This window comes from Perca fluviatilis, chromosome 15, assembly GCF_010015445.1.
Source record: "Perca fluviatilis chromosome 15, GENO_Pfluv_1.0, whole genome shotgun sequence".
Taxonomy (NCBI): domain Eukaryota; kingdom Metazoa; phylum Chordata; class Actinopteri; order Perciformes; family Percidae; genus Perca; species Perca fluviatilis.
The window spans coordinates 25,718,004-25,743,788 of NC_053126.1; the positions used below are offsets into that span (position 1 = coordinate 25,718,004).

Below are 25,785 nucleotides of genomic sequence, written 5' to 3' on the forward strand. Positions count from 1 at the left end.
GTCTTGAATCTATACTATACTTTATTATGACTTTTTTATGACTTTTTTCGACATACTATACTATGATTGTTTTATGACTGTTTCAGACAGACTATACTATGACGTTTTTCGCCATACTATACTATGACTTTTTTATGACTTTATTCAACATACTATACTATGACTTTTTTATGATGATTTCAACCGACTATACTATGACTTTTTTATATTTTTTCGCCATCTCATACTATGACTTTTTTCAACATACTATACTATGACTCTTTTCGACATACGATACTATGACTTTTTTATGGTTTTTTTCAACATTCTATAGTATGACTTTTTTATGACTTTTTTCGACATTCTATACTATGATTCTTTTCGACATACTATACTATGATTCTTTTCGACATACTATACTATGACTTTTTTATGATGATTTTCGACCGACTATAATATTACTTTTTTATATTTTTAAGTTTATCTTTACAATGTATTGTACTATATCCCTTGCTGCTGCAACATTGTGAATTTCACAGTTAAGGGATTACTAAAGGATTTTGAATTTTGAATCTTGAATTTATACTATACTCTATTATGACTTTTTTCGACATACTATACTATAACTTTTTTATGATGATTTTCAACTGACTATACTATGACATTTTTATATTTTTTCGCCATACCATACTGTGACTTTATTCAACATACTATACTATGACTTTTTTCGACATACTATACCATGACTTTTAATGACTTTTTTCGACATACTATACTATGACTTTTTGAGTTTCTTCGACATACTATACTATGACTTTTTTTATATATTTTTTCGCCATACCATACTGTGACTTTTTTCGACATACTATACTGTGATTCTTTTCAACATACTATACTATGATTTTTTTTCGACATACTATACTATGATTTTTTTAATGATTTTTTTTCGACATACTATACTATGACTTTTTTAGACATACTATACTGTGACTCTTTTCGACATACTATACTATGATTGTTTTATGACTGTTTCAGACAGACTATACTATGACGTTTTTCGACATACTATACTATGACTTTTTTATGATGATTTTCGACTGGCTATGACTTTTTATATTTTTTTGCCATACCATACTGTGACTTTTTTCGACATACTATTTACTATGACTCTTTTTAACATATTATACTATGACTTTTTTATGATTTTCTTTCAGCATGCTATACTATGACTTTTTGAGTTTTTTCGCCATACTATACTATGATTGTTTTATGATTCTTTTGGACATACTATACTATGACCTTTTGAGTTTCTTCGACATACTATACTATGACTTTTTGAGTTTTTTTGACATACTATACTATGACTTTTTTATATTTTTTTCGCCATACCATACTGTGACTTTTTTCGACATACTATACTATGATTGACTTTTTTAGACATACTATACTATGACTTTTTTATGATTCTCTTTCAACATACCGTACTATGACTTTCAATTACTTTTTTTAACATACTATACTATGACTTTTTTCGACATACTATACTATGACTTTTTTCGACATACTATACTATGACTTTTTCACAATGTTTTTCGTCATACTATACTATGACTTTTTTCAACATACTATACTATGACTCTTTTCGACATACTATACTATGACTAGTTTATGATTTTTTTTTAACATGATTTTTGACATGATATACAATGAGAGATAGTGCAGGTCTTTCCTTCCTTCTGCTGTCAGACTTCACAATCAGCACTTCTCCCAGTGGACCACATGGACAAAACACACACCAGGACTGATAAACCTTGCAATAATAATGTGACTGTGAAATACTGTAAATACAACTGTTTGTTTATTTACTATACAAGTAAAAAAATTATTTAATTATTTTGAACTATACTTTATTATGACTTTTTTCGACATACTATACTATGACACTTTGCCGACATACTATACTATGACTCTTTTCCGACATACTATACTATGAGTTTTTTTATGAGTTTTTTCGACATACTATACTATGATTGTTTTATGACTGTTTCAGACAGACTATACTATGACGTTTTTCGCCATACTATACTATGACTTTTTTATGACTTTATTCAACATACTATACTATGACTTTTTTATGATGATTTTCGACTCACTATACTATGACTTTTTTTTATATTTTTTCGCCATACCATACTATGACTCTTTTCGACATACGATACTATGTTTTTTTATGATTTTTTTCAACATACTATACTATGACTTTTAATGACTTTTTTCAACATACTATACTATGACTTTTTTATATTTTTTTCGCCATACCATACTGTGACTCTTTTCAACATACTATACTATGACTTTCAATTACTTTTTTTAACATACTATCCTATGGCTTTTTCGACATGCAATACAATGACTTTTTCACAATGTTTTTCGACATATGATTGTTTTATGACTGTTTCGGACAGACTATACTATGACGTTTTTCAACATACTATACTATAACTTTTTTATGACTTTTTTCATTGTTTGTTTATCTTTACAATGGATTGTCCTTTTTCCTCCATATCCCTTGCTGCTGCGACATTTTGAATTTCCCGGTTGTGGGATTAATAAAGGATTTTGAATCTTGACTCTATACTATACTCTACTATGACGTTTTTCAACATACTATACTATGACTTTTTTATGACTTTATTCAACATACTATACTATGACTTTTTTATGACTTTATTCAACATACTATACTATGACTTTTTTCGACATACTATACTATGACTTTTTTATGATTTTATTCCGACATACTATTACTTTTAATGTGTTTTTTCAACATACTACATACTATGACTCTTTTCAACATATTATACTATGACTTTTTTATGATTGTCTTTCAACATGCTATACCATGACTTTTTTTTTGACATACTATACTATGAATCTTTTCGCAATATAATACTATTACTTTTTTATGATTTTCTTTCAACATACTATAGTATGACTTTTTTTGACATACTATACTATGACTTTTTGAGTTTTTTCGACATATTATACTATGACTTTTTTCGACATAAATACTATGATTCTTTTATGACTTTTTCAGACAGACTATACTATGACTTTTTTATGATTCTCTTTCTGCACACTATACTATGACTTTTAATGACTCTTTTCGACACACTATACAATTACTTTTTGTGAGTTTTTTAGACATAGTATACTATGATTGTTTTATGACTTTTTATGATTCTCTTTCAACACACTATACTATGACTTTTAATGACTCTTTTCAACATATTATACTATGACTTTTTTATTTTTTTTTCGACATACCATACTATGACTTTTTTCGACCTACTATACTATGACTTTTTTATGATTTTCTTTCAACATACTATAGTATGACTTTTTTATATTTTTATATACTATGAATCTTTTCGCCAAACTATATTTTCACTTTTTTTATGATTTTCTTTCAACATTTTTCGACATACTATACTATGACTTATTAATGAGTTTGTTTTCGACATACTATACTATGACTCTTTTCATCATATTATACAATGACTTTTTTATGATTCTCTTTCAATACACTATACTATGAATTTTAATGAGTTTTTTCAACATACTATACCATGACTTTTAATGAGTTTTTTTTCGACATACTATTTACTATGACTCTTTTCAACATATTATACAATGACTTTTTTATGATTTTCTTACAACATGCTATACTATGACTATTTGGGTTTTTTCTCCATACTATACTATTACTTTTTTATGATTTTCTTTCAACATACTGTACTATGACTTTTTCAGACACACTATACTATGACTTTTTTTCGACATACTATACTATGACTTTTTTCGACATACTATACTAGGATTCTTTTCGACATACTATACTATGACGTTTTTCGACATACTATACTATGTGTCACGGCCTGTCCGTGACTCAGGCTGTTGTGTTTCCTTTTTTGGTCTTCTGTGTGTGTGTGTGGGAGTGTGTGGGCAGGCATAGCTTTCTTCAGGGCACTTGGCTCTCCAGCGCAGCTGCAGGTGATCTACTAATGAAGCTCCAGCACTAGTACTCCTGTGATCCAGGCAGCCAGCGCCAGTTCGTTTCAGTCTACCAAGTGGTAACTACTCTCGGCCAAACTCTAGTTTTCTAGTGAACCTTGTGCTATTAAAGTTTTTCTTTGTATTAACACTGTGTCGTTTATCTGTGCGCAGACGTTGGAGGTCTACCTCATCTTTGCTTCCAACCACGCCACCAGCCCTGTGTGTTTTCGAGCCTGCCTTGCCTACCTCCACTCCACTCCATTTGGATCACCACCCTCCTTAGTTGCATTGCAAGATTTCTGTTCGGCTGAACTTACATTAAAGAACTGTTTTCAAATTCCAACCATCTAGTCTGTGTTTGCTCTTGGGTCCAGACCTCACCCTAACACTATGACTCTTTTCAACAAACCTGGATTTTTCATGACTTTTTTCGACATGTTATACAATTAATACAAGACTTTTTCACGATTTTTTTTTACTTTTTTGAGTTATTTTTTACTACTATACTATGATTGTTTTTCGACATGCTATACTATGACTTTTTCATATTTTTTTTCGACATACCATACTTTGACCTTTCTTAACATACTATGACCTTTTTTAACATACTATACTATGATTGTTTTATGACTTTTTCAGACAGACTATACTATGACTTTTTTCAACATACTATACTATGACTTTTTTATGATTTTCGCCATATTATACTATGACTTTTTTATGACTTTTTTTCAACATGCTATTCAATGACTTTTTTAGTTTTTTCGACATGCTATACTATGACTTTTTCATATTTTTTTCGACATACCATACTTTGACCTTTCTTAACATACTATGACCTTTTTTAACATACTATACTATGATTGTTTTATGACTTTTTTCGCCATACTATACTATGACTTTTTTACGATGATTTTCGCCATGCTATACTATGACTTTGTTATGATTTTCTTTCAACATACTATACAATTACTTTTTATGAGTATTTTCGACACACTATACTAGGACATTTTCATGACTCTTTTCGACATACTATACCATGACTTTTTTTAATAATGTTTTTTCGACATATCATACTATGACTTTTTTTGACATACTATACTATGACTCTTTTCGCCGACTATACTATGACTTTTGTATGATTTCTTTTTCAACATACTATACTAAGACTTTTTTCGACATACTAGGCTATGACCTTTTTATGACTTTTTTTCGACATACTATAGTATATATAGTATATGAGTATATCACTCTATGTTGTACTATGTTGTACTTTTTCCTCCATATCCCTTGCTGCTGCAACATTGTGAATTTCCCAGTTGTGGGATTAATAAAGGATTTTGAATCTTGAACCTTGAATCTATTCTATGACATTTTTGTGGCTTTTTCGACAGTCTATTATGACTTTTTTATGACTCTTTATGGCATACTACAGTATACAAATAATTTAGTACATTATTGTCATGTACATGTTAACTATACTGCTTTAAGTTCTAAACTTTATTTAAATGTAAAGGACCTTTGGAACAAAAGTTCAAAACAAGTGTTATTCATCTTTTTTGATAGATTATACTAAGACATTTCATGACTTTTTCGATATATTATGCTGTGACTTTTTTATGATTTTTTAGACCTACTATACTATGACTTTATGACATTTTCGACTTACTACACTTTTAAAGACTTTATATTTATTTTTATTTGACAGAAACAGTGCATATTAATACACATTTCTGTAAATATGCCAGATTTAGCCAAAAGGCTCGTTTTCATCTACAGTCCCTGGCCAGATGTTAAAATAGGCTCCCTAAAAATAAAATAAAGAAGACAAGACGGGTAGAGGGGGAAAACACTCATTAACTTAAATAAAAGCAACCCTTTGTGATAAAACATTGATAATATCTACATATAAAAAAGTCAGCAGTCAAAAAGGCACATTACATACATAGGTACATAAAGCATGCAGGACAAACAAGAAGCAGCATCAGGCAAATAACATCAGACAAAACTAGCATATATCACATACAGCAAAGCATGCATCAGCACATTAAGCAGTGTTCGACACTTATTTGTTAGTCAAAGCATACAGTGCATTCATATAACAGCACAACATACAGCAACATTGCATAAACACAAGCATTAAATAGGTCTATCAGTCACAGACAAACAAACAAACAAACAAACAAACAAGCAAAAACAACAAGGCATACAATGCATATGAAGCAGCACATGAGACATTGAACAAGCTACATCATAAGCAGACCACAATGGACAACCCAAGCAAGCATAGTAAGATGCAAGACGCAGGACAAATTCACAGACAACCTAACACAAGGTGGCAACAACATAGGGGCTTAGTTATCAATGAGCCAAAAATGAGCCACTTTCCAATGGGAACTAAAGGACCGAAATGTGTTAAGGTCTCTGATACTACTATACTACGACTTTTCTTGACATACTATACTATGACTTTTTTTATGACTTTTCATAGTATATATTTACACCTCATAGTATAGTATGTCGATAAAGTCATTAAAAAGTAATAGTATAGTATGTTAAAAAAATTATAGTATAGTATGTCGAAAAAAGTCATGTATAGTATGTCAAAAAATTAATAAAAAAGTCATAGTATAGTATGTCTGAAAAAAGTCATAGTATAGAATGTAGGAAAAAAGTCATGGTATACTATGTTAAAAAAAATTCATAGCATAGTATAGTAGGTTGCTGCCAAGTTCAACTGTAATGTACTAAGATTTCGATATGAAATAGCCATTTAAATAAAGGCTTTAAAAAAAAATTGCTAGAAGAGTGCCTTGGACCTTTTTTCTCTTTTGATTTTTTTTGTTCCCCTTCCAAAGAGCACCTTCATGATTTGTTTGAACTTGCACTCCTGACTTCTTTTCTTCTCATAGTATGTTGAAGAGTCAAAAAAATCATCGGTATGTCGAAAAAAGTCATAGTATAGTATGTCGAAAAAAAGTCATAAAAAAGTCATAGTATAGTATGTCAAAAAAGCCATAAAAAGGTAAAGGTAAAGTATGTAAAAAAAGTATCACCAATTAAGTTGAAAAAACACCTAAATGTTTTTGTTTGTTCCGAAAACGAAGCACTTTTGAACATTAGACCTGGTGGACTGGCGGCCACCTTGGATTTGACCTCTAAGGGTCCTCAGAGGTTAAATCTGACTTCCCTCCACTTCTGAAAATAAACCTTATGGTATGCACTAACTATGTAAGTAAATGTAAATGTCATGTTTTTCCTCTTTCTCTTTTAACCACTCTACTACTCCATTGACGTTTCATTAAATGTTTATATAAAGAGATTTAAGCCTGGAAATAAGCGAGATGAATCGTGACCGTAAACATTTGATTCGCCGCAAAGTTACATTTAAAAAAATGCCAAAAAGGCAAAGGTACAAGACTGTAACAGCGAACTCCACCAATCAGACACATCACTGTTACGCTTAGGATTGTGGGTAGTGTATTACTTCTACATGACATCGCAAATAAAAGGTTGATTTCAAACAGACTTGTTGCTTCTACAGGGGCATACACCTTCGTTTCACAACCTCGTAGCTCATGGAAAGTCTAAACTTTGATGGTTTTGACATTATGGCTAATAATCAAAATCCTTATGGAGATATTGAATGGGATTTTTTGTTCCGGAACCACACTGTTGAGCTCTATAAAGAACAACATTGTTCTTTGTATTGCAGTCTGGAGCTAGTCCTATAGCATTATGCTAAGAAAACTATAGACTACAGCTGAAGCTGATGGGAATACCATTAGTTTGCAGGTATTCAGTCATAAACCAAAGTATTGGACAAATACACGTTGACCTGATGATGACCGAAGTGATTAGAATTTTTATTTGTGAAGTGTGTTTGTTTCTGTGAGTATAGAAGTGTGTGTGTGTGTGTGTGTGTGTGTGTGTGTGTGCTCCTTACTCTTCCTGCCGCAGTATCTTGTCCTCCACGGCCTGCAGAGCGGCGGCCAGCGACGCACTTGTCTCCTCCAGCTTCTGATGCACCAATGAATCCACACCGAAATCCGGTGTCGTAGCGGCCGGCACCGTGACCCCGCCTCCCGCCATCCCAGTGTCCACCGACACCCCACCGATGGAGGAGCGAGGGGGCTTGACGGGTGCCGGGGTCGGGCTGGGAGTGGCGGGAGTCTGGGGCGTCTGTGGTGTAGTGGGGGTCTGCGGGGTGTGGGGGCTCTGCGGAGACGGGCTCAGTGGCTTGGCGTTTGGCGGGCTGGGGATGTTGGAAGGGGGGAAGCAGGGGGTGAGCTGGTCTGTCGGGCCACCGCATGGTGCTGCTTGACCGGGGCAGAGGCCGGGTTAGGGGAGGGGGGGCTGGTCATGGAGTGGATGAGCTTGGCCGGTTTGGGTGCCGTGGGTGGGGGCGCCGGTTTAGGGGACACAGGTGGAGGGATCTTCTTTCCATTCACTACAGAAATAGAGATATAGAAAAAAAGAGCGGGGTTGGATCACTGACTGGCATCTGCATCCTGATATATTACCTCTTGGCACAGCAATTGGCCAGCTACTTCTGTCACTTTTCGTGTACACAACCGAGTGTAACACCATGAATGAATGAATGAATGTAGTGTAATGTCATGTAAATTCGTTTTACAATTCGAAATCTAAAGTTTTTCTAAACAATAACTTTCCCTGGTTACGCCTGAGGATTTGACTAATACATTGCATAAGGTTCTTTTGCAATGTTTTCTAGATATTTTTTTCTTAGATTTTTCTGGCTGTTTCCTTGTTATTTTGTTCATTTAGATTGTTATTATTACTTTCTTTTCCTATTGTCTGATTTAAAGTGATGGTTCGGAGTAATTTCACCCTAGGGTCCTTTGCACCATGACCTCGAGCCAAACACCCCCCCAGAAGCTTTTTTCACCTGGGTCTAACATTGGGAGAGTTAGCGTAGCGTAGCGTAGCGTAGCGTTATCAGTTGAATAGCTTAGCACAGGGGCTAATGGACCCACGTTTGTATCTCATAAATGACCCCACTAATAATGCCCGAAATGATACCAAACGTCTACACTAGTACATATAGGTTATGTACTCATAAAACGATGGATTGGAAAGTTTGTAACTACACCACAGAAGTTTATGTAAATAACACTTGCCTGCTGGCTTCTGCTCTCTGCTGTTGTTGTTGCTGCTGTGAGACGAGTGCTTAGGGACATCTACAAATTACAACACCGAAAAGAGATGCAACAAAAATATGTTTTAATTTAACTTTTTTTTTTTTAAGTAAGTGCTGTAGTATAACTAGCAGGAGAAAAGTAATAATTGAGGTAAGTTTGGAGACATTACCTTATTTAATCATTAAATTAATAAATATTTTTGTTGTATCTCTTTTCGGTGTAGTAATTTGTAGACGGCCCTAAGCACTTGTCTAACTGCAGGTAGCAGCAGCAGCAACAGAGAGCAGAAGAGAGCAGGGGTCCGTTCCAGGTAGGAGGTTTAACAAACTCTGAGTCTAACCCTGATGTCTGAGTTGATTTACCCTGAGATGGGAAACTCTGAGTTTTCGGTTCCAGAACAGCTGATATGAGTTGGTTCAATCAACTCGGAGTATGTTCACTCAGGGTTACGCGCGTGCACAAAAGGCAGTATGAATGGAGCCATGATTCTACGATTCACCATGGTAACAACCACAAACAAACGGGTCGGCGGAAATACTCATGCGCACAAACAGCGAGTTTGAACATGTGTTTCGTTAAAAAAGCAAGACAGCTGCTGCTGCAAAAGAGAGAGAATTGGTGTGGGAGAAAATTGCTGCTTGAGTCAATGCGTACACATTCACAGTGTATTAATTTTATATTTAATCACAGTTAACTTATAATATTACTGGTGAAAACTGGAATTGTATTAGGCCTACGCCTATAATTTCATTTAGGTGCAATCCTGCGGGCGAAAAAGTAAACTATACTAATCCCATTCTGAGGCTGCAGCACCATGATCATTAACAGAACTATAAAGTACTGTCCAGTCTAAAGTCTACTGTCCAGGGAACACTACAAAAAAGTTAAAAAAACGTTTCAGAGCGAGTCACACTTTTCTGATTGCTCTGCATACAGTGGCTTAGCCTACTATTAGCCTACAGTATGATCCGCTACACTGTTGTTAAGAAAACTGCTGTTTGCAAAAAACGTAATGCGATACAAAGAATCTGCTGGGATGTTAAAGCCTGTCCACGATGGTTGATGTTAGTGATATGAGGATGGATAAGGTATCTACATATCTAATGGACTGTGATAAAAAATACCTCTCAAATCGGTTATGTGGAAATGAAAATACATCTATAGTCGGGACTCAATACCGACGTAAACTCTCTGTGAATTAATACAGCTTTTTCATCAATGGGATCGTCGACAAAAGGACATGACATGTTTGAGAAAAAAACGTTTTATAATCTGCCAAATATAAACCAATACGTTTTTTTATTCATGCAGATAAAACTGCATTAAAATGCGCCTGATACAGACTGAATGAATGAATGAGGAAATGAGTTTCCCCTCCCTCTCAGTGGGAGGAGACTGAGAGAAACTCGAGGTTTCTTGAAGAAAACCTGCTCCCGACCAGGTTAGGTTCACAGACTCAGTTACCATAGTAACTGACTCCGAGGTTAAGTTACCTCTCTTTCTGGAACGGAAAACCCAGAGTTTCCCTCATCTCAGGGTTAACCAACTCAGAGTTTTCACTAAACCTGCTTTCTGGAACGGGCCTCAGGCAAGTGTTCATAAACTTCTGCTGTACTTACAAACTTTCCAATCCATCTTTTTATGAGTACATAACCTATATGTACTAGTGTAGACGTTTGGTATCATTTCGGGCATTATTAGTGGGGTCATTTACGAGATACAAACGTGGGTCCATTAGCCCCTGCGCTAAGCTATTCAGCTGATAACGCTACTCTACGCTAACTCTCCCAATGTTCGACCCAGGTGAAAAAAGCTTCTGGGGGGGTGTTTGGCTCGAGGTCATGGTGCAAAGGACCCTATGGTGAAATTACTCCGAACCATCACTTTAATATTGTCTGTCTTAATGTTGTTTTAGACCCCAGGAAGGGGTACTAGCTGGTTGTCTAGGCGTCAGCTAATGGGGATCCTTATCATAAACTTAATGCCTTTTGCCTGCCAATGTGGCCAGATTACATGTTTGGACTTGCCATTCGACCACATTGGCAGTTTGTTTTAAGCATACTGACCCTGGTGGCTTTAAGGCTTTAGTATGCTTCAAACAAAGTGCTTTTCAAATAGTGTCTCAAACTCCCTCGCCCCAAACCTTTCGGACGTTGGAATTGAGGGCCCTGTGTTACTCTCTGTAGCCGACAGTTTGTACAATTCATCAGGTCTCGACTCTATTTATGACTGCTGGCTTTTTGCCCCGCCTTCCACTATGGCCATGAACACCAAGATGTTGATTTTTACTACAAAGCACTTGCAAATTTTCAAATAATGACCCCAACCTCATCCCCATCTGACAGAAAACCCACAATCATATGCCGTGAGTACCTGGGCTTCCAGGCGTCCCCGGGCCAGGCAGGGGGACTCTTTTGTTGGAGATCGGCTGTGGGGGGGACTGTGGGCCTCCCTGTCTCTTTATCTGTGCCACCACAGGCTTCGGGGAGACTGGAGGCTTTGGTTTTCTCACAGGGCCTGCTTCATTGGCCACTGGAGCACCTTGGTCCACACTGTCCCTGCGGGGCGTGGCAGTCACTTGTGGTTGAGATTGAGGTTGAGATTGAGGTTGAGGTTGAGGTTGAGGTTGAGGTTGCGGCTGCTCTGTCACTCCGGCATCAGACACCGGGCGGCGTTTCACTGTGGCCGTGCCGTTCTGGTAGGGTACTGGCTGCGTGGTGTTGGGTTGCCCGGCCCCCACAGGCTCTCCGTTAGCAGCCAGGTCTGCGTAGCCCTCTGGCTCCTTGTCGCGGCTCTTGGGCCGCCGTTTGACGGTGGACGACTCCTGGAGGGTGAAGTCGGAGCCGTTGGGGTGGGGCTTGGAGCTGCGGGGCCGTCGCTTTAAGGTCGCTGTGGCCTCAACCCTGGAGATGTCCTCCTGCGTGTAATCCCCGTCTCCCTGGGGACCCTCACCGTCTCCCTGCAGACAAACACAAAATACACACTAACGGAAAATTCATACATTCGTGACAAGAAGTAATTTTTGCACAAACAGTCAAAAACATTGACAAAGATCAATGGATAACACAAATAAAGCCTACAGAACACAGAAGCTCCACTATACATTAAAGAACACTTGATTTTAGCACATTACATTACATAGATAGATGATGTACATATATATAGATAGAAAGATTAAATAGATAGATACAGTATATATAATAGATTGATAGCTAGATAGCTAAATAGATAGATCGCCCCCTGGTGGTTGGCTGCAGTATAGGTCATAAATAGGCCAAACAAAAAAGTACACCTCAAATAAATTTTTTGTTGGTGGATGGTTTCTGTAATTTTAGCTAGTTCTTATCACACTGCTGTTTGTTCAAGTGTAGATTTTTTTTCTGTGGCCGGGTTAGCTCAGTTGGTAGAGCAGGCGCACATATATAGAGGTTTACTCTTCGACACAGCGGCCGCAGGTTCGACTCTGACCTGCGGACCTTTGCTGCATGTCATTCCCCCTTTCATGTCTTCATCTGTACTATGGAAATAAAGGCCTAAAATGCCTGAAAAAATTATCTCAAAAAAAAGTGTTGATTTTTTCTGATAAGTTTGGTTTTCATTAGTTATTTGATGCTATAAAGAACGTCATGATTGACAGCTGTGATTGGCTTGCGAATGGTCGGGCGGGTGTATGGGCGGGGCTATGAGACCCCTGCTCCACCGCTCAATTACTACGCCGACTCTCCAAAATAGCAGCGCCCGTATACGGGATATTTTGGCTTCACTTTTGTACAGTGGGAGGAAGCAGAGACGCGTCACCCATCTTTACAGTCTATGACATAGATAGATAGATAGATAGAATAGATAGATAGATAGATAGATGGATAGATAGATAGCCAAACATATATAGATAGCTACCTGTCCTTCTCCTTCTCCTCGTCCTTGGCGACGGATGGTCAGGCTTCCCTCATCTGCAAACGGCAGGTTCTCTGATGAACTGCCTCCCGAGCTGGGGTGGGGGGAGGACGGAGGGTTTGGGGAGGAGGAATTTACAGGGGGAGGGGAGGTTTCAGGCTGGACGGAGGGAGAGGGTAAAGCAGAGGGAGTTGGTTGTTCACGCCTGGCAGCTGCCACCAGCTCAGTGACAGGGCCACTAATGGTCCGCCGCCGGTTCACCACTTCACCGTCCAGACCAATGGCATCGCGTGTTTTCCCCACCTGGTAAAAACACAACCATACAGTTGGTTGATCATGCTTTAGTTCAGGGGTCACCAACCTTTTTGAAACTGAGAGCTACTTCATGGGTATTGAGTCATACGAAGGGCTACCAGTTTGATACACTCTTCTGAAATAACAAATTTGTTCAGTTTGCCTTTAGTTATATATGATTATTAATGATTAATGATACTCATCTATGTGAAGACACTGATCATGTTAATGATTTCTCACAATAATTATCAACAATGACTTAACAAGGTGGGAAACAGATAATATCAATATTCAATTTTCATTTTTAGAACAGGCCTGAGGGCTACTCATGTGGTCCTTGGGGGCTACCTGGTGCCCGCGGGCACCGTGTTGGTGACCCCTGCTTTAGTTCATTAGAAAAGAACAGAATATATAACAGATGTGTATTGCCATTTGCACGGGTACAGAGCCATGCAGGTGCATTGGAATTTTTGTGCGCTGCTCTAAGAGTCAGTTTTACACAAAAATATAAGAAGAAATAGAAAAATACAATGAAAATATAAAGCTACATAATATAAAAAAAGAAATAAAATATAAAGTAGAAAAACAATATAAAGACAAAAGAGCTGCAAGATAAAGTTGAAATTGGAAATTCACTGTATAAAAACTTCTTGTGAATATACGTAGATAGTATTGATATTCTAGGTCCTGAGATTTTTCACATTGTTAGTGCACACAGAAAAACATAATATTGCACTTGTGAATATATACGTTATACATCAACTACATACTGTATACAAATTTTAGATAAGCACTTGTTTGTGTAAACTAACTTGTAACAATTTTTCTGTAATACCTGCAGGAAATTCCTCTGCAGTGCCATGCCTTTGGCTCCACCTCCTATGGAAGACATCTCTAACATGGCGGCGATGCTCCTCACACTACCCACGCTGCTCGTCTCCACGGCAGCCGTCTCTACGGACACCCCCAGGTCGCTGGCCCGTCGCTGTTGGTGGTAAGGCACGTCCAGCATCCCCCCCGTGGTGGTGAGCGTGTGCGGCAGTGTGTTGGCTTCCGTCAGGTTGGAGTTGGAGGTGGAGATGTTAGAGCTAGAGCGTTTGGGTGGTGGCGGGGGAGGGCCTTTTTTCTTCTGACGCAGAGCAAAGGACTGCGTCAGGGTGCGGTTGGCGTTCTTGTCCTGGTTGCGGACCGAGTGGCTGCGGCTGACGCGGTGGGTCACTGTGGCGTATTTAACTCCGTCCCCTCTGACGGTGGCAGAGCCCTGACCTCCCGCCACCTCTGCTTCCCCCTCTCCACCTCCCTCTCGCCCTCCAACTCCTCCTGCTCTCTCGTCGCACTCCCCATCTGAGACGGCGTATCGGTTGAGGCTGTGGGAGCGTTTCTTCTGCAGCGCAGAAGGCTCCTCTCCGTCTCTCTCAGCCAGCTCAGCCTCTGGCGGGAGGCAGAGCAGCGGCACCTGTGGCTGTTGGTTCTCCCTAACCTCCATCGCCTGCGTCTGTGGATGGTGCTGAGGGTGTGCCTGCTGCTGCGGCTGGACTTGAGGCTGCTGTTGTTGGGGTTGCTGGGGCGGGAGCTGAGCACACGGAGGTCCGCGTTGGGTTGGAGACTGAGGGGGGTGGGAGCGCGGCGACTGAGGCCTCTCCCCCTGGATGAACTGTGGGGGCGGCTTGTGTTTGGCCTGCGGGGACGCTGTGCTCTGGACGGAGGAGGTGGAGGAGGAAGATGAGGTTCTAGTCTTGGTAGGGGTGTGAGGGGGCGTGTAGGGAGGCGCAGGCTGGGAGTGGGAGTGACGGTGTTTGCCTTGGGAGGAGGTGCTGCCTCTGTGGGAGGAGCTGCTTCCCTGGCTGCTCTGCTGCCTCATAGTCCGCGCCTCTTTCTTAGGTGGCCCAGCACCTCCTCCCCCTCCGGTCATCACCTCATCATGGTCTTTGCTGCGTGTTCGCTGAGCTTTGACCTCCTGACCTGGCTGGATCAGGGCACTCTGCAGCTCGGTGCTCAACTCGCTGTCCTGGAAAGTGCTCATCTTTGGAGACATGACCTCTGAGAAAAAAAGAGAAAACACAGCCTTAGAATTAATCAATTAGATCTGGGGTATGAAACTCAATTTCAGTAGGGGTTGCACTCAGAAAGGAGAATGACATCAAGGGCCAGATATGTATAGTTTATGTTCTGATACCATTTTTTAAATATTTTTGTACCGATCAGACAGCACTGGTGAAAATCACTAACTAAACTGCTGTTGACAAAGGACTTGCCTCCGTACTTGTCTTATTAGATCTTAGTGCTGCATTCGACACTATTGACCATACCATCCTGTTACAGAGATTGGAACATTTAGTTGGCATTAAAGGAATCGCACTAAGCTGGTTTAAGTCCTATTTCTCTGATCAATCTCAATTTGTTAATGTTAACGATAAATCCTCCAGGTACGCTAAAGTTAGCCATGCTGTTCCACAAGGCTCAGTGCTTGGACCAATTCTATTCTCCTTATATATGCTTCCTCTAGGTAATATTATTAGGAAACACTCAATTAATTTTCACTGTTATGCAGATGACACCCAATAATACTTATCAATCAAGCCAGATGAAACCAGTCAGTTAGCTAAACTTCAAGTATGCATTAAAGATATAAAATCGCCTAGACCAGCGGGGGAGGGTGTATACCTACAGACACGGCACCCCTTCTCTTCTCTTCTCTGCTTCTCTTCATAGTCGTCAGATTAATCTACCATAACATAAAAAAATAGAGGGAGGCCAGAACAGCCCGATCCGGCAGGGGAGAGTTCTAGCCTGACCAGGCTGCTCTCTTTAACCTGTCTCTCTTAGTTATGCTGTTATAGTTTTAGACTGCTGGGGGACATCCTTTGACACACTGAGTTTCTCTCTTCTCTCTGTTTCCATCTGTGTGCATCCATGTCTCAAAAAAGCTTGTTACTAACTCAGCTCTGGGGAGCTTATTCCCCGGAGTCCTTATGTGTTTCTTTTGCCCAGCATGTTTCCTTGGACTCGGGTGGCACCTAAATCATGGTTGCAGCTGTCCCGGTGGTCCTGCTATGCCCTGCTACACCCCGCTACGCTCTGCAGTGCCCTGCTACGTCCTACTACGCCCTGCTACGTCATGCTATGCCCTGCTATACTCTGCTGTGCCCTGCTATGTCCTGTAACGCCCTGCAGTGCCCTGCTATGCCAGGAACTACTACAACTATTATTTCTGTTCATTTTTCCAGTATCTGTATTGTGACTATTATTGCCATTGTTCATCACACCCCCCAACCAGCACCGTCAGACACCGCCTACCAAGAGCCTGGGTCTGTCCGAGGTTTCTCCCTAAAAGGAAGTTTTTCTCACCACCCGAGGTTTCTTCCTAAAAGGAGTTTTTCCTCACCACTGTCGCACTAAATGCTTGCTCTTGGGGGAATTACTGGAATTCTTGGGTCTTTGTAAATTATAGAGTGTGGTCTAGACCTACTCGATCTGTAAAGTGTCCTGAGATAACTCTTGTTATGATTTGATTCTATAAATAAAATTGAATTGAATTGAATCGATCCGATACCAGTGTGTCATATATTTTATTATGTTTTAACAGCTGTATACTTCTATCCCTGTATGGATGTGATAGGATATCTATCTTTGTTGTATGGCCTGGCTCAGGTTAAACTCTTTGTGAAACATGAACAAACGCAAACAATGGATGCCATAGAACTTCCTTTTATTATCCAGTTTGACAGTCAGTCATAATTGAAAAAGAACATAAATAAACTAATATAAAGTAGAATAACATGGTATCGGATCCGTGAATAAACTCCAGTACTTGCCAATACCGATAACAGCATTTTAGGCAGTATCGGAGGCTTTTCCGATACTGGTATCGGAACATCTCTAGTTTATTGACGTGCTTTAATGAAAAGAAAAGTAAAATATTTTTGACTGTATTATTGCATGTCTCATATAGTCTTCTCACTTACAGTGTGGTCCACATAAAGACCTAAAAAAGTCAGCAAAAAGTTCCTTAGCCAGCATAGAATTTAGCAAATCAAACAACGATTACAATTTTAGAAGTAGACTCACAACAACCTGTTCCACAGCCTGAATATGCAAAGTCTCTGGTTGTGTGGGACTCTCAAAGTCAATAAATGTGCCAAATTCTGCTCTGTGTCGCGTAATTGCACATTGAACAGTTTTTCAGTTTTTGATTTGGTGCACAACTAAAATCTGTTGTGAACCTAAATTCATATGCGGCCCGGATCAAAATTTACAATGAATATTAAAATGAATATTAATCCCAACAGGACAGGAGGTCATGACTGTACCGTTACAAAAATTATAAACTTTTGGCCATTGAGAGATCTCATTAGATAGGCTAAGGCGTGCACACACTCCAATGGATTTCAGTTGAACCTCATTATGGGACTTGCATCTGTTAGCTCACCGTCTGGAGGCGGGCTGTCCATGGACAGGACGTCCTGCTGCTGTGTGATTGGCGGGGGCTTCTTTCTGAGCGAGCCCCGGCCGTCTGAACCGCGCTGCATTTCAGCCAGTCGCTTCACCGCCAGCATCAGCTTCTTCTGGTGGCCTAAAACATTAGAAGATTGGAATTACATGTATTGTTTAATTAAGGTAACTTCTATAAAGATGGTTTTAAATAGTATTTGAAATCAAAATAAAATAATATTTTCTATTAGTATTTTAATAAAATTATTATAATTATACATTTAGATTTTCCCTAAACTCACAATATGAACATGGGCTGCAACTATGAAGCATGGAAACACATATAATATATGGCAAAAGGTTATCAGACAAGTCACAAATATAATTAATCAGATAAATAATTAAAATGGAGTGTAAAAAGAAATATAAAGCTTTATACTTTTCCTTTATTGATTTTTTAAAAACATAATCCATTTTACTGCTCTATTTAAATTTCACTGGCATTTTTTACACCTTCATTTTCGTATTTCGTAACACATTTAATCATCTATCTATTCCCTATTTTCAACACGTAACATTTCACTTTTCACAGTCAGCCGTTGAGAGGACTGTGTGGCTTGCTAGCTTAGCTAACTGAAAACACACTGTGCACCGGACTTTTTAGCTACCCAACTGGAACTAACTTTTGTCATAAAACTAAACCAGCCAGTGCATGTATTGTTGACCATATCCATAGTGCACTGCATACTTTTGTAGCATCACTGTTAAAAAAAAACTTAAAAAATGCAGTTTAGTAGTTAGCTTTTCTTTTAACCAACAGCAGGTAGAGAGAGAAGTATAAACCTTTATTACCTACTTATAGGTAACTAAACTACTAGCCCGATTTTCATGAAACTTGGTGGAAGAGTTTAGCATGGGCAAAGGAAGAAAGCAATACATTTTAGAGTGGATCCGAATCAACGGGACGGATACGCAATTTATTTTTTACTTTTGTAAACATAGCGAGATAGGACATTTGGCCTTGGCGGAGGTCTGTGCTCTCCAAGTGTCCTTCTAGGTCAGTTATATTTTTCACTTGTCTTAATACCTTTTACTACATTTGGTCAGTTTCGGGGCTCCATATACAACATGTCTACGCCCCACTCACATTCATCTGTTATTATGTTGCAGGGTAGCTGTCTACTTAAATTCAGCACATATAAATGCTTGCCACAGATCTAATCGTGTGTTCGATACGCTTGCAAAGACCTAGCAAAAATTGCTCTCCATGGTGCTGAATCCTGTAGACAAAAACACATGCAGACTCTAACACCATGAAGGGGTTACTGTTGCCATCATGGTGGTTCTGATGTAAAAATTGTATTGAATATCTGTACGTTCTTACCCAGTTTGATGATGCCTATTTCCTGCAGGTCCTCCCAGGTGATATCAGTGATGAACTCGATATTCTCGTAACCGTTCTGCACCAACACCTGGTGGTACTGGCTTAGACCAATAGCAGACAGCCACTCTCCTAGACTAGCCTATAGGAACACCAGAAACCATTTGTTTGTTGCATGTGTGCATTTGTATGCACAAAATGTACAGATATTGTTTGGGTGGTTGCATGTGTAAATGCATGTACTGTATGTGTGGGGGTGTGTGTTTGTGTGTGTTGTACTTACAGGTTTGTGGTCAGGCAGCCACTCAGTGACACTTAGTTTGTTAATCTCTGATGTCATCTTCTTTCTGTGACCTGGTTTACTTATTCCAATAGCTGTCAGATCCTACACACAGAAACAAACCCACACACACAAACACACACACACACACACACACACACACACACACACACACACACACACACACACACACACACACACACACACAAGTAAGATACACTGGTGGCATGTTCAGACTTTTCCCCCACAAAGGGAATTAAAATCTCCACAAGAGTCCAGCAGTCATTCTCACACACTTTTTTTCTCTCTCTCTCTCACACACACACACACACACACACACACACACACACACACACACACACACACACACACACACACACACACACACACACACACACACACACACACACACACACACAGAGGAAAGCTTGCAACACAAAGAAACAAGTGACAGCGTAACATCTGATGAAAGCTTCTGCCAGTTGAGAAGAGAGCAGAAATGTCTCAAAATCATAAGAAAAGCAAGGAAAGCCAAAGCAAATGTCTGCAGTGAAAAGGAAGCATCTACAAGAAAGAATCAGCTCTGATCTCCATGATATCATTTAAATTCAGCCGTTTATACTCTTATATTACTGTGATAAGTAAACAAGCTCATATTTAAATACAAACTAAGTGTATTAAAATGTAACGTTGGTGTGGAGATTCATTTGGAACTGTGATTAATAAACCAAAACAGTGTGTCATCCTGTCATTGTGTCAGTTTTCTGTCGGTTCTAGTGGTAGTTGTGTTGGACACACGGGAACACACTTTTACAAACATACGTGAACAATCACAAACACACACATACCCAGACACAAACACACACACACACACACACACACGGTTGCATAACTCAAATTATATGCAGATGTGACCCAAACATACAGTAGAATAGGGCAGAACACTATGACATATCTCTGATAACAAAATCCTTTTTAAGACAGCTCAGCTCTGAACCATTCAGCATGCACAGCCCCTCAGTGTACATATATATACAAATAATTTATGTATGCTATACAATTATTTGTATGTAGGTGAGCGTGGCAGAGATCATCAGTCTAGTTCCTCAGAACAGACAGCAGCAGAAGCAACAGCAGCAGTGTTGAAGATGATGGGAGAATCAGGAGGTTGTGTGGATATATTGACCTTTTTTGAAATTATGGATTCTTTTATTGAATTTTTTTATTAAAGGAAATCATTTAGTTATGTTCGATTTTATGTGAATAATAAAATATGCTTAGTGAACTTTCAAACAATGAAGGTGAAAGTGTTGTCAATGCATTACTTCTATATTGCTCCATATATTATGCAAATTAAGTTATTAGGATTTGAAACCACAGGAATAGTTTTCGGAGAATACACTTTTAATTTGCTTTTTTGCTGAGAGTTAGATGACAAGATTGATACCACTCTCATGCCTGAGAGTGGTATCGATCTCCTCATCTTTCAACAAGACAGTGAAAAGGTGTAGAATCCACTCAGCCTTTTCAATATTTTGAGTCAATTTCATTCATGTTTAAAATACTCATAGGCATTAGGGCTGCACAGTTAATCGCAATTGTATTGAAATCGCAATATGGACTAGTGCAATATCTAAATATATAATTATTATATATTATTATTAATTTTCCCTTGCAGGATTAATACAGTATACATTATTATTACATTATAATAGTTGTTGAAGGCAAAATATGTGTAAAACCATTCTGAATTAAGTATTGTGGTGCTGCAGTGACACCCTGACCTACAAATCCTATCCTACAGACTAAAGAAAAAATATTTTTTGGTACAGATCCTCTCACACTATAATCATTTCATTTTTTTTATTTTAATATTTTTCAATGAAAATGAGAATAATACAAAAATGATCATTACCTCCAATATCATGAATCATATCGCAATATTAGTCAAAATGATCACAATTAGATATTTTCCTCATATCGTGCATATAGGCATGACAATAAATTTTTTGTAAACTATAATGTGCAGTTTTTGGACCCAATAAATATATTATTTTTTAACAGGGGTCAAAGAAAAATGCAGAGACGTGAGAGGTGAAAGGTTTGGCAGGAGGCAGGGAAAGTATTGAGCGGCATAAACGTGCTCATTTAAGATTTTTTAAAGGGAATGGTATACATGCATCTTGAAAACATCAAGGACAAATCAAAGTTGTGCAGACTTGTTTCCATTGTGGTCCTTGGAAGTGCTCACTGGGGTTCAGGGGTCAGGGTTCAGTTGCCTTACCTCCGGGGTCATTCGGCTAATGGTGGGCAAGTCATACCCAGCGCCCAGGAAGTTTGGAGCGTAGACCTGCAGCTGAAAGTCGCTCAGCCATTGGACAACGGCCTCTGAGCTCTACGGGAGAGAAGACAGGGGGCATGCTGTCACTAGCTCCGTGTCTGCTTCTTCAACAGCCACTTTTTCTCAGCAGGGCCAAGTGGGGCCAAAAAGGGGCCACAATTTAGATACTCTAGCAAGGGACCGATAACCGGTATATCTTTACCAATATCACAAATACACATTCTTATACATTTATGGATCATTATAATAATGCTGATAGGGGTGTCACAATTCTCCAAATACATTTTTTTATTTGACTTTCGACTTTAGGATCACGATTCAATTACATTTTCGATTTAAACATTTGTTTTCTTTAACAGGGACGGCAAAGCCACAATAAGAGCCACTAGATGACAGAAGGGTAGATTACTGTTTGTTTAACAAGGTGCACATAAATGCACTATGGAGTCCCATCAGAGCTCATGTGCTTTACCTTCGTTGTTTGTTTCCATAACTCACTTACGGGGATGGCAAAATGTTGCCACATTTTTTTTCTGTTTTTCATTTCCACTTTAGTAGTGGCCATGGTGTCTGGAAAATTCAGGCTGCATGGTACCAGTAAGCTAACGTTACCCTATGTCTTTAGCTGCATGCTACTAGCCGGTAAGCTACACTGTGTCTATTGTTGTTTTTTCTACGGACGTGCACAAGTAGGCGAGGTGAAGAGAGAAAGAAATACTGGGGAAATCGCTGATCCGTTCAAAATCGTGACACCCCTGGATGCTGCTAAAGTCAATGAATTAGCCCTACTTGGCCCTGAAGTGAAAACCAGGCTAAAGATAGGAGGGAGAAAGGCCCTGCCTACAGTATCTCAAATGTTACAGCAGGAGATGCAGATAAGCAACAGCAGGCAATCTGCATTTGACACGTTACAGCTGGAAAGTAAAGACAAAATATAAATGATGCTGTTTCTTTTGCTCTTGAAGGGAAGAAAACGCTGTATTACTGTGGTGATAGCTACAAATATACTGTAAATCATACAGTATAAGCGCACACACTCATTATCTAAGGTGATTTCCCGTTCATTAGAGTCCGTCCAAAATGTTCAGCCAGCTGAGACAGGACATACAACAAAAGCTCTGCTGTTGATTGCAAAAATTTTAGCTGAATATTTAAAAAAGTTAATTTATAAGTTATAAGTTAATTCAATAGCTGCTATATTTTCAAAGCCTGGTTGTTTAATGGTAATGATAGAATCACCATTAAACATGGAGCTGGTTGCAACAGCTAGTTCTAGTTGTTGATTTGCTGCTATGTCCAGCTCTAGATGCTGATGGTCGACAGCAGGGAACGGAGCTACAGGGCCGAGTGTAATTGCAAAACCACTGCATGAATTCTTCCCACGCACTCTACTTGTCTTTACAGTAAAGTCCCACATCCCTTCTGTCTTTCTCCATTCTGCCTCTTTCTTTTTCTCCTCTTTTATTCGTCTTAATTTTTCCCCATGGCACTCCTTCCTCCAAACTGTCCCTCAAAGCTGATTGATTTGCCTCCCATCTTTCTTTAGGACAATCATGGGTGCTGAGGAATAAGGACTCTAGCTAACAGATGGCCATGAGAACATGGCTAACATGGCAGTAAACAGGCACGCACGCACGCACGCGCGCAAAAGCACGCACAACCACCCACCCACACACACACACACACACACACACACACACACACACACACACACACACACAAATACTCTAGGCAAGTGATGCACACACACAACCACCACGACCACCTGCTATTTAAATATGCTCAATTGTTTATCAAGCCTTGAAATTCTTAGACAATAGGACGAATGAACTTCAATGTAGGCCCACAAACACACACACACACACACACACACACACACACACACACACACACACACACTACAGTAAACAACAGCTTACTGTACATGGTGTAAGCTCAGATTTCACACCGAGTTAGTCCACCCACGACATGCATACTGCTGAGCACCGGCCAGCAAACACACACACACACACACACACACACACACACACACACACACACACAAACACACACATACCGATATCTAGAATTATGCAACCATCAATTGAGAGACATTTGTCTCTGCAAAAGAAGAAAAACACCGCAATGTAAGAGGAGAAGCTGCAACTAAAAGTAATGAATAACAATGGATAGCAGGTAGCAGATAAACAAGAGAAGGAAAAGACTGTCACTCTCTCACACACACACACACACACACACACACACACACACACACACACACACACACACACAAAATTTCTCGTTCCAAGATTCATACAAGATCAAGCTGGAGATCTTCCATTCACACACTCACCGTGTCATGGCTGCATCCGAACATTCGCAGCACGGACGAGGCCAGTTGCGAGAGAAACCGCTGGGACATCTTGATGTGTGTGTGTGTGTGTGTATAAATATAAATATATCTATTGTATGTATGTGTGTGTAGAAGAGTGAGAGGGCTGTGATTGAGGTGACTGAGCTACATTCTCATCGTGCTGCAGTTAGATCTTGATGGTGGTGATTGTCTGTATGTGACTCGTGTGTTTGGAAGAAAGACGGAGAGAGGACTGAATCTGTGGGACTTTAGGACTGTCCTACCTTCCCCTCGCCTTGCCCCTCCCCCTTCCTGGTTGCCGTGGCATCGTAAGGCGGCGCTTCGTGGAGAGGACATCCCGATTGGCTTGATGTCCGAGAGGAGCTGGCGGAGCCTGCTGGGAGAAATACCATTGGCCAGTGTCAAGCTGTCGCCCCATCACTGCACACAACAGATGAGTTGACTTCCGACCTAACCTCTGTCCTTATTCCAACAATCAATTTCTGGTCAGTCTCCCTCATTGCTTTGATAAGGAACCAATCGCATTCTTGCTTTCCAAGATAAAAAAAAAAAAAAAACTTCTTAACCAAGCGCACCCTTCTACACTTCCTCCCACATATCCTGCCTTGGCCATCTGTCTATTAAACAGCCAAGATCTGTCTGTGTGTGTGCGTGCATGCGTGTAGAAGAGCATGAGTCATTTTTCTAACCAGATTCTCTGTCTACCTGGTTTTAATCTTTTTCTCTCTACTCGAAACATTTCCCCACCAGTTTCATAACACTTGCAAGCATGGTTCCTGTTAATTATAAGTGTCATAAAGAGTTATATCTAACAACTCATTACAGTGAAACTTAAACTGGGTTGAAGAAGGATCAGTCTCCCTGTCCTACCTGCAGGCTGGTCCACAGACTTGGACTGCTCCAGTAGATGCTCCTTGGCTTTGGCAGACTGGGACAAGACTGTGGCGAGAAGCTGAAAGTGCACGGACACAAATGCATCCACGTGAACAGGCATGTAGCAACTTACATGTTGTTGCATTAAAGCAGCAATAATTCGTTTTTTTAATAACTTTGTTTGTTGTAGCTTGAAGGAAGAGAAAATCCTGCACACTGCTCTTGCTGCAGCATCACCATTTATTTAAGAAAACTAACATTTCAGTCCCTCTGGACCAGTGGTCTTCACTATTTTTTTCATGAGAGCTACACTGATAGGACAAAGTCAATAGGAGAGCCATTTTTACCACAAAGTATCAAAAGTTACATCCAGTCATAAATAGCAGCAGTAAAATAGTTTGTTGTCTGCTTAACAATATGTCATTCCTGAACATACAATATGCAATTTTTTCTACATCAGCTATTGTGTATCTAACCATCCAAGAGCACATTCTGTGTTAGAAGCTGGAAAGAGCGCTCAAACTGGCAACTCCGCACTGAGTCATGTTATGGACGAAAGGTTTAAAAATCTTTTCTAGTCTATATTTCTATCTTGTAATGCCGCTGTTTTGGGTATTTTTTAAATATACATTTTTTGTAATAGAGCAGGTTCGATTCTCGGGCCGACTCTTTTCAATGATGTGGCTCTTGCTGCTGGGAATTCTCAAATCCACCTATATGCAGACGACACCATCCTGTACA

General features: G+C 39.4%; 1 protein-coding gene across 1 annotated transcript in view; it reads right to left on the reverse strand.

Annotated features, from left to right (window-relative positions):
• The window catches only part of caskin1 (CASK interacting protein 1), a 151,733-nt gene that overhangs the window by 11,664 nt on the left and 114,284 nt on the right, over nucleotides 1-25,785 (reverse strand). The window contains 11 exon segments of the mRNA XM_039823944.1: nucleotides 7,982-8,315; nucleotides 8,318-8,485; nucleotides 11,571-12,180; nucleotides 13,095-13,394; nucleotides 14,221-15,425; nucleotides 17,815-17,958; nucleotides 19,201-19,339; nucleotides 19,481-19,582; nucleotides 21,762-21,872; nucleotides 24,435-24,547; nucleotides 25,042-25,123. Coding sequence (XP_039679878.1) covers nucleotides 7,982-8,315; nucleotides 8,318-8,485; nucleotides 11,571-12,180; nucleotides 13,095-13,394; nucleotides 14,221-15,425; nucleotides 17,815-17,958; nucleotides 19,201-19,339; nucleotides 19,481-19,582; nucleotides 21,762-21,872; nucleotides 24,435-24,547; nucleotides 25,042-25,123 — 3,308 coding nt within the window.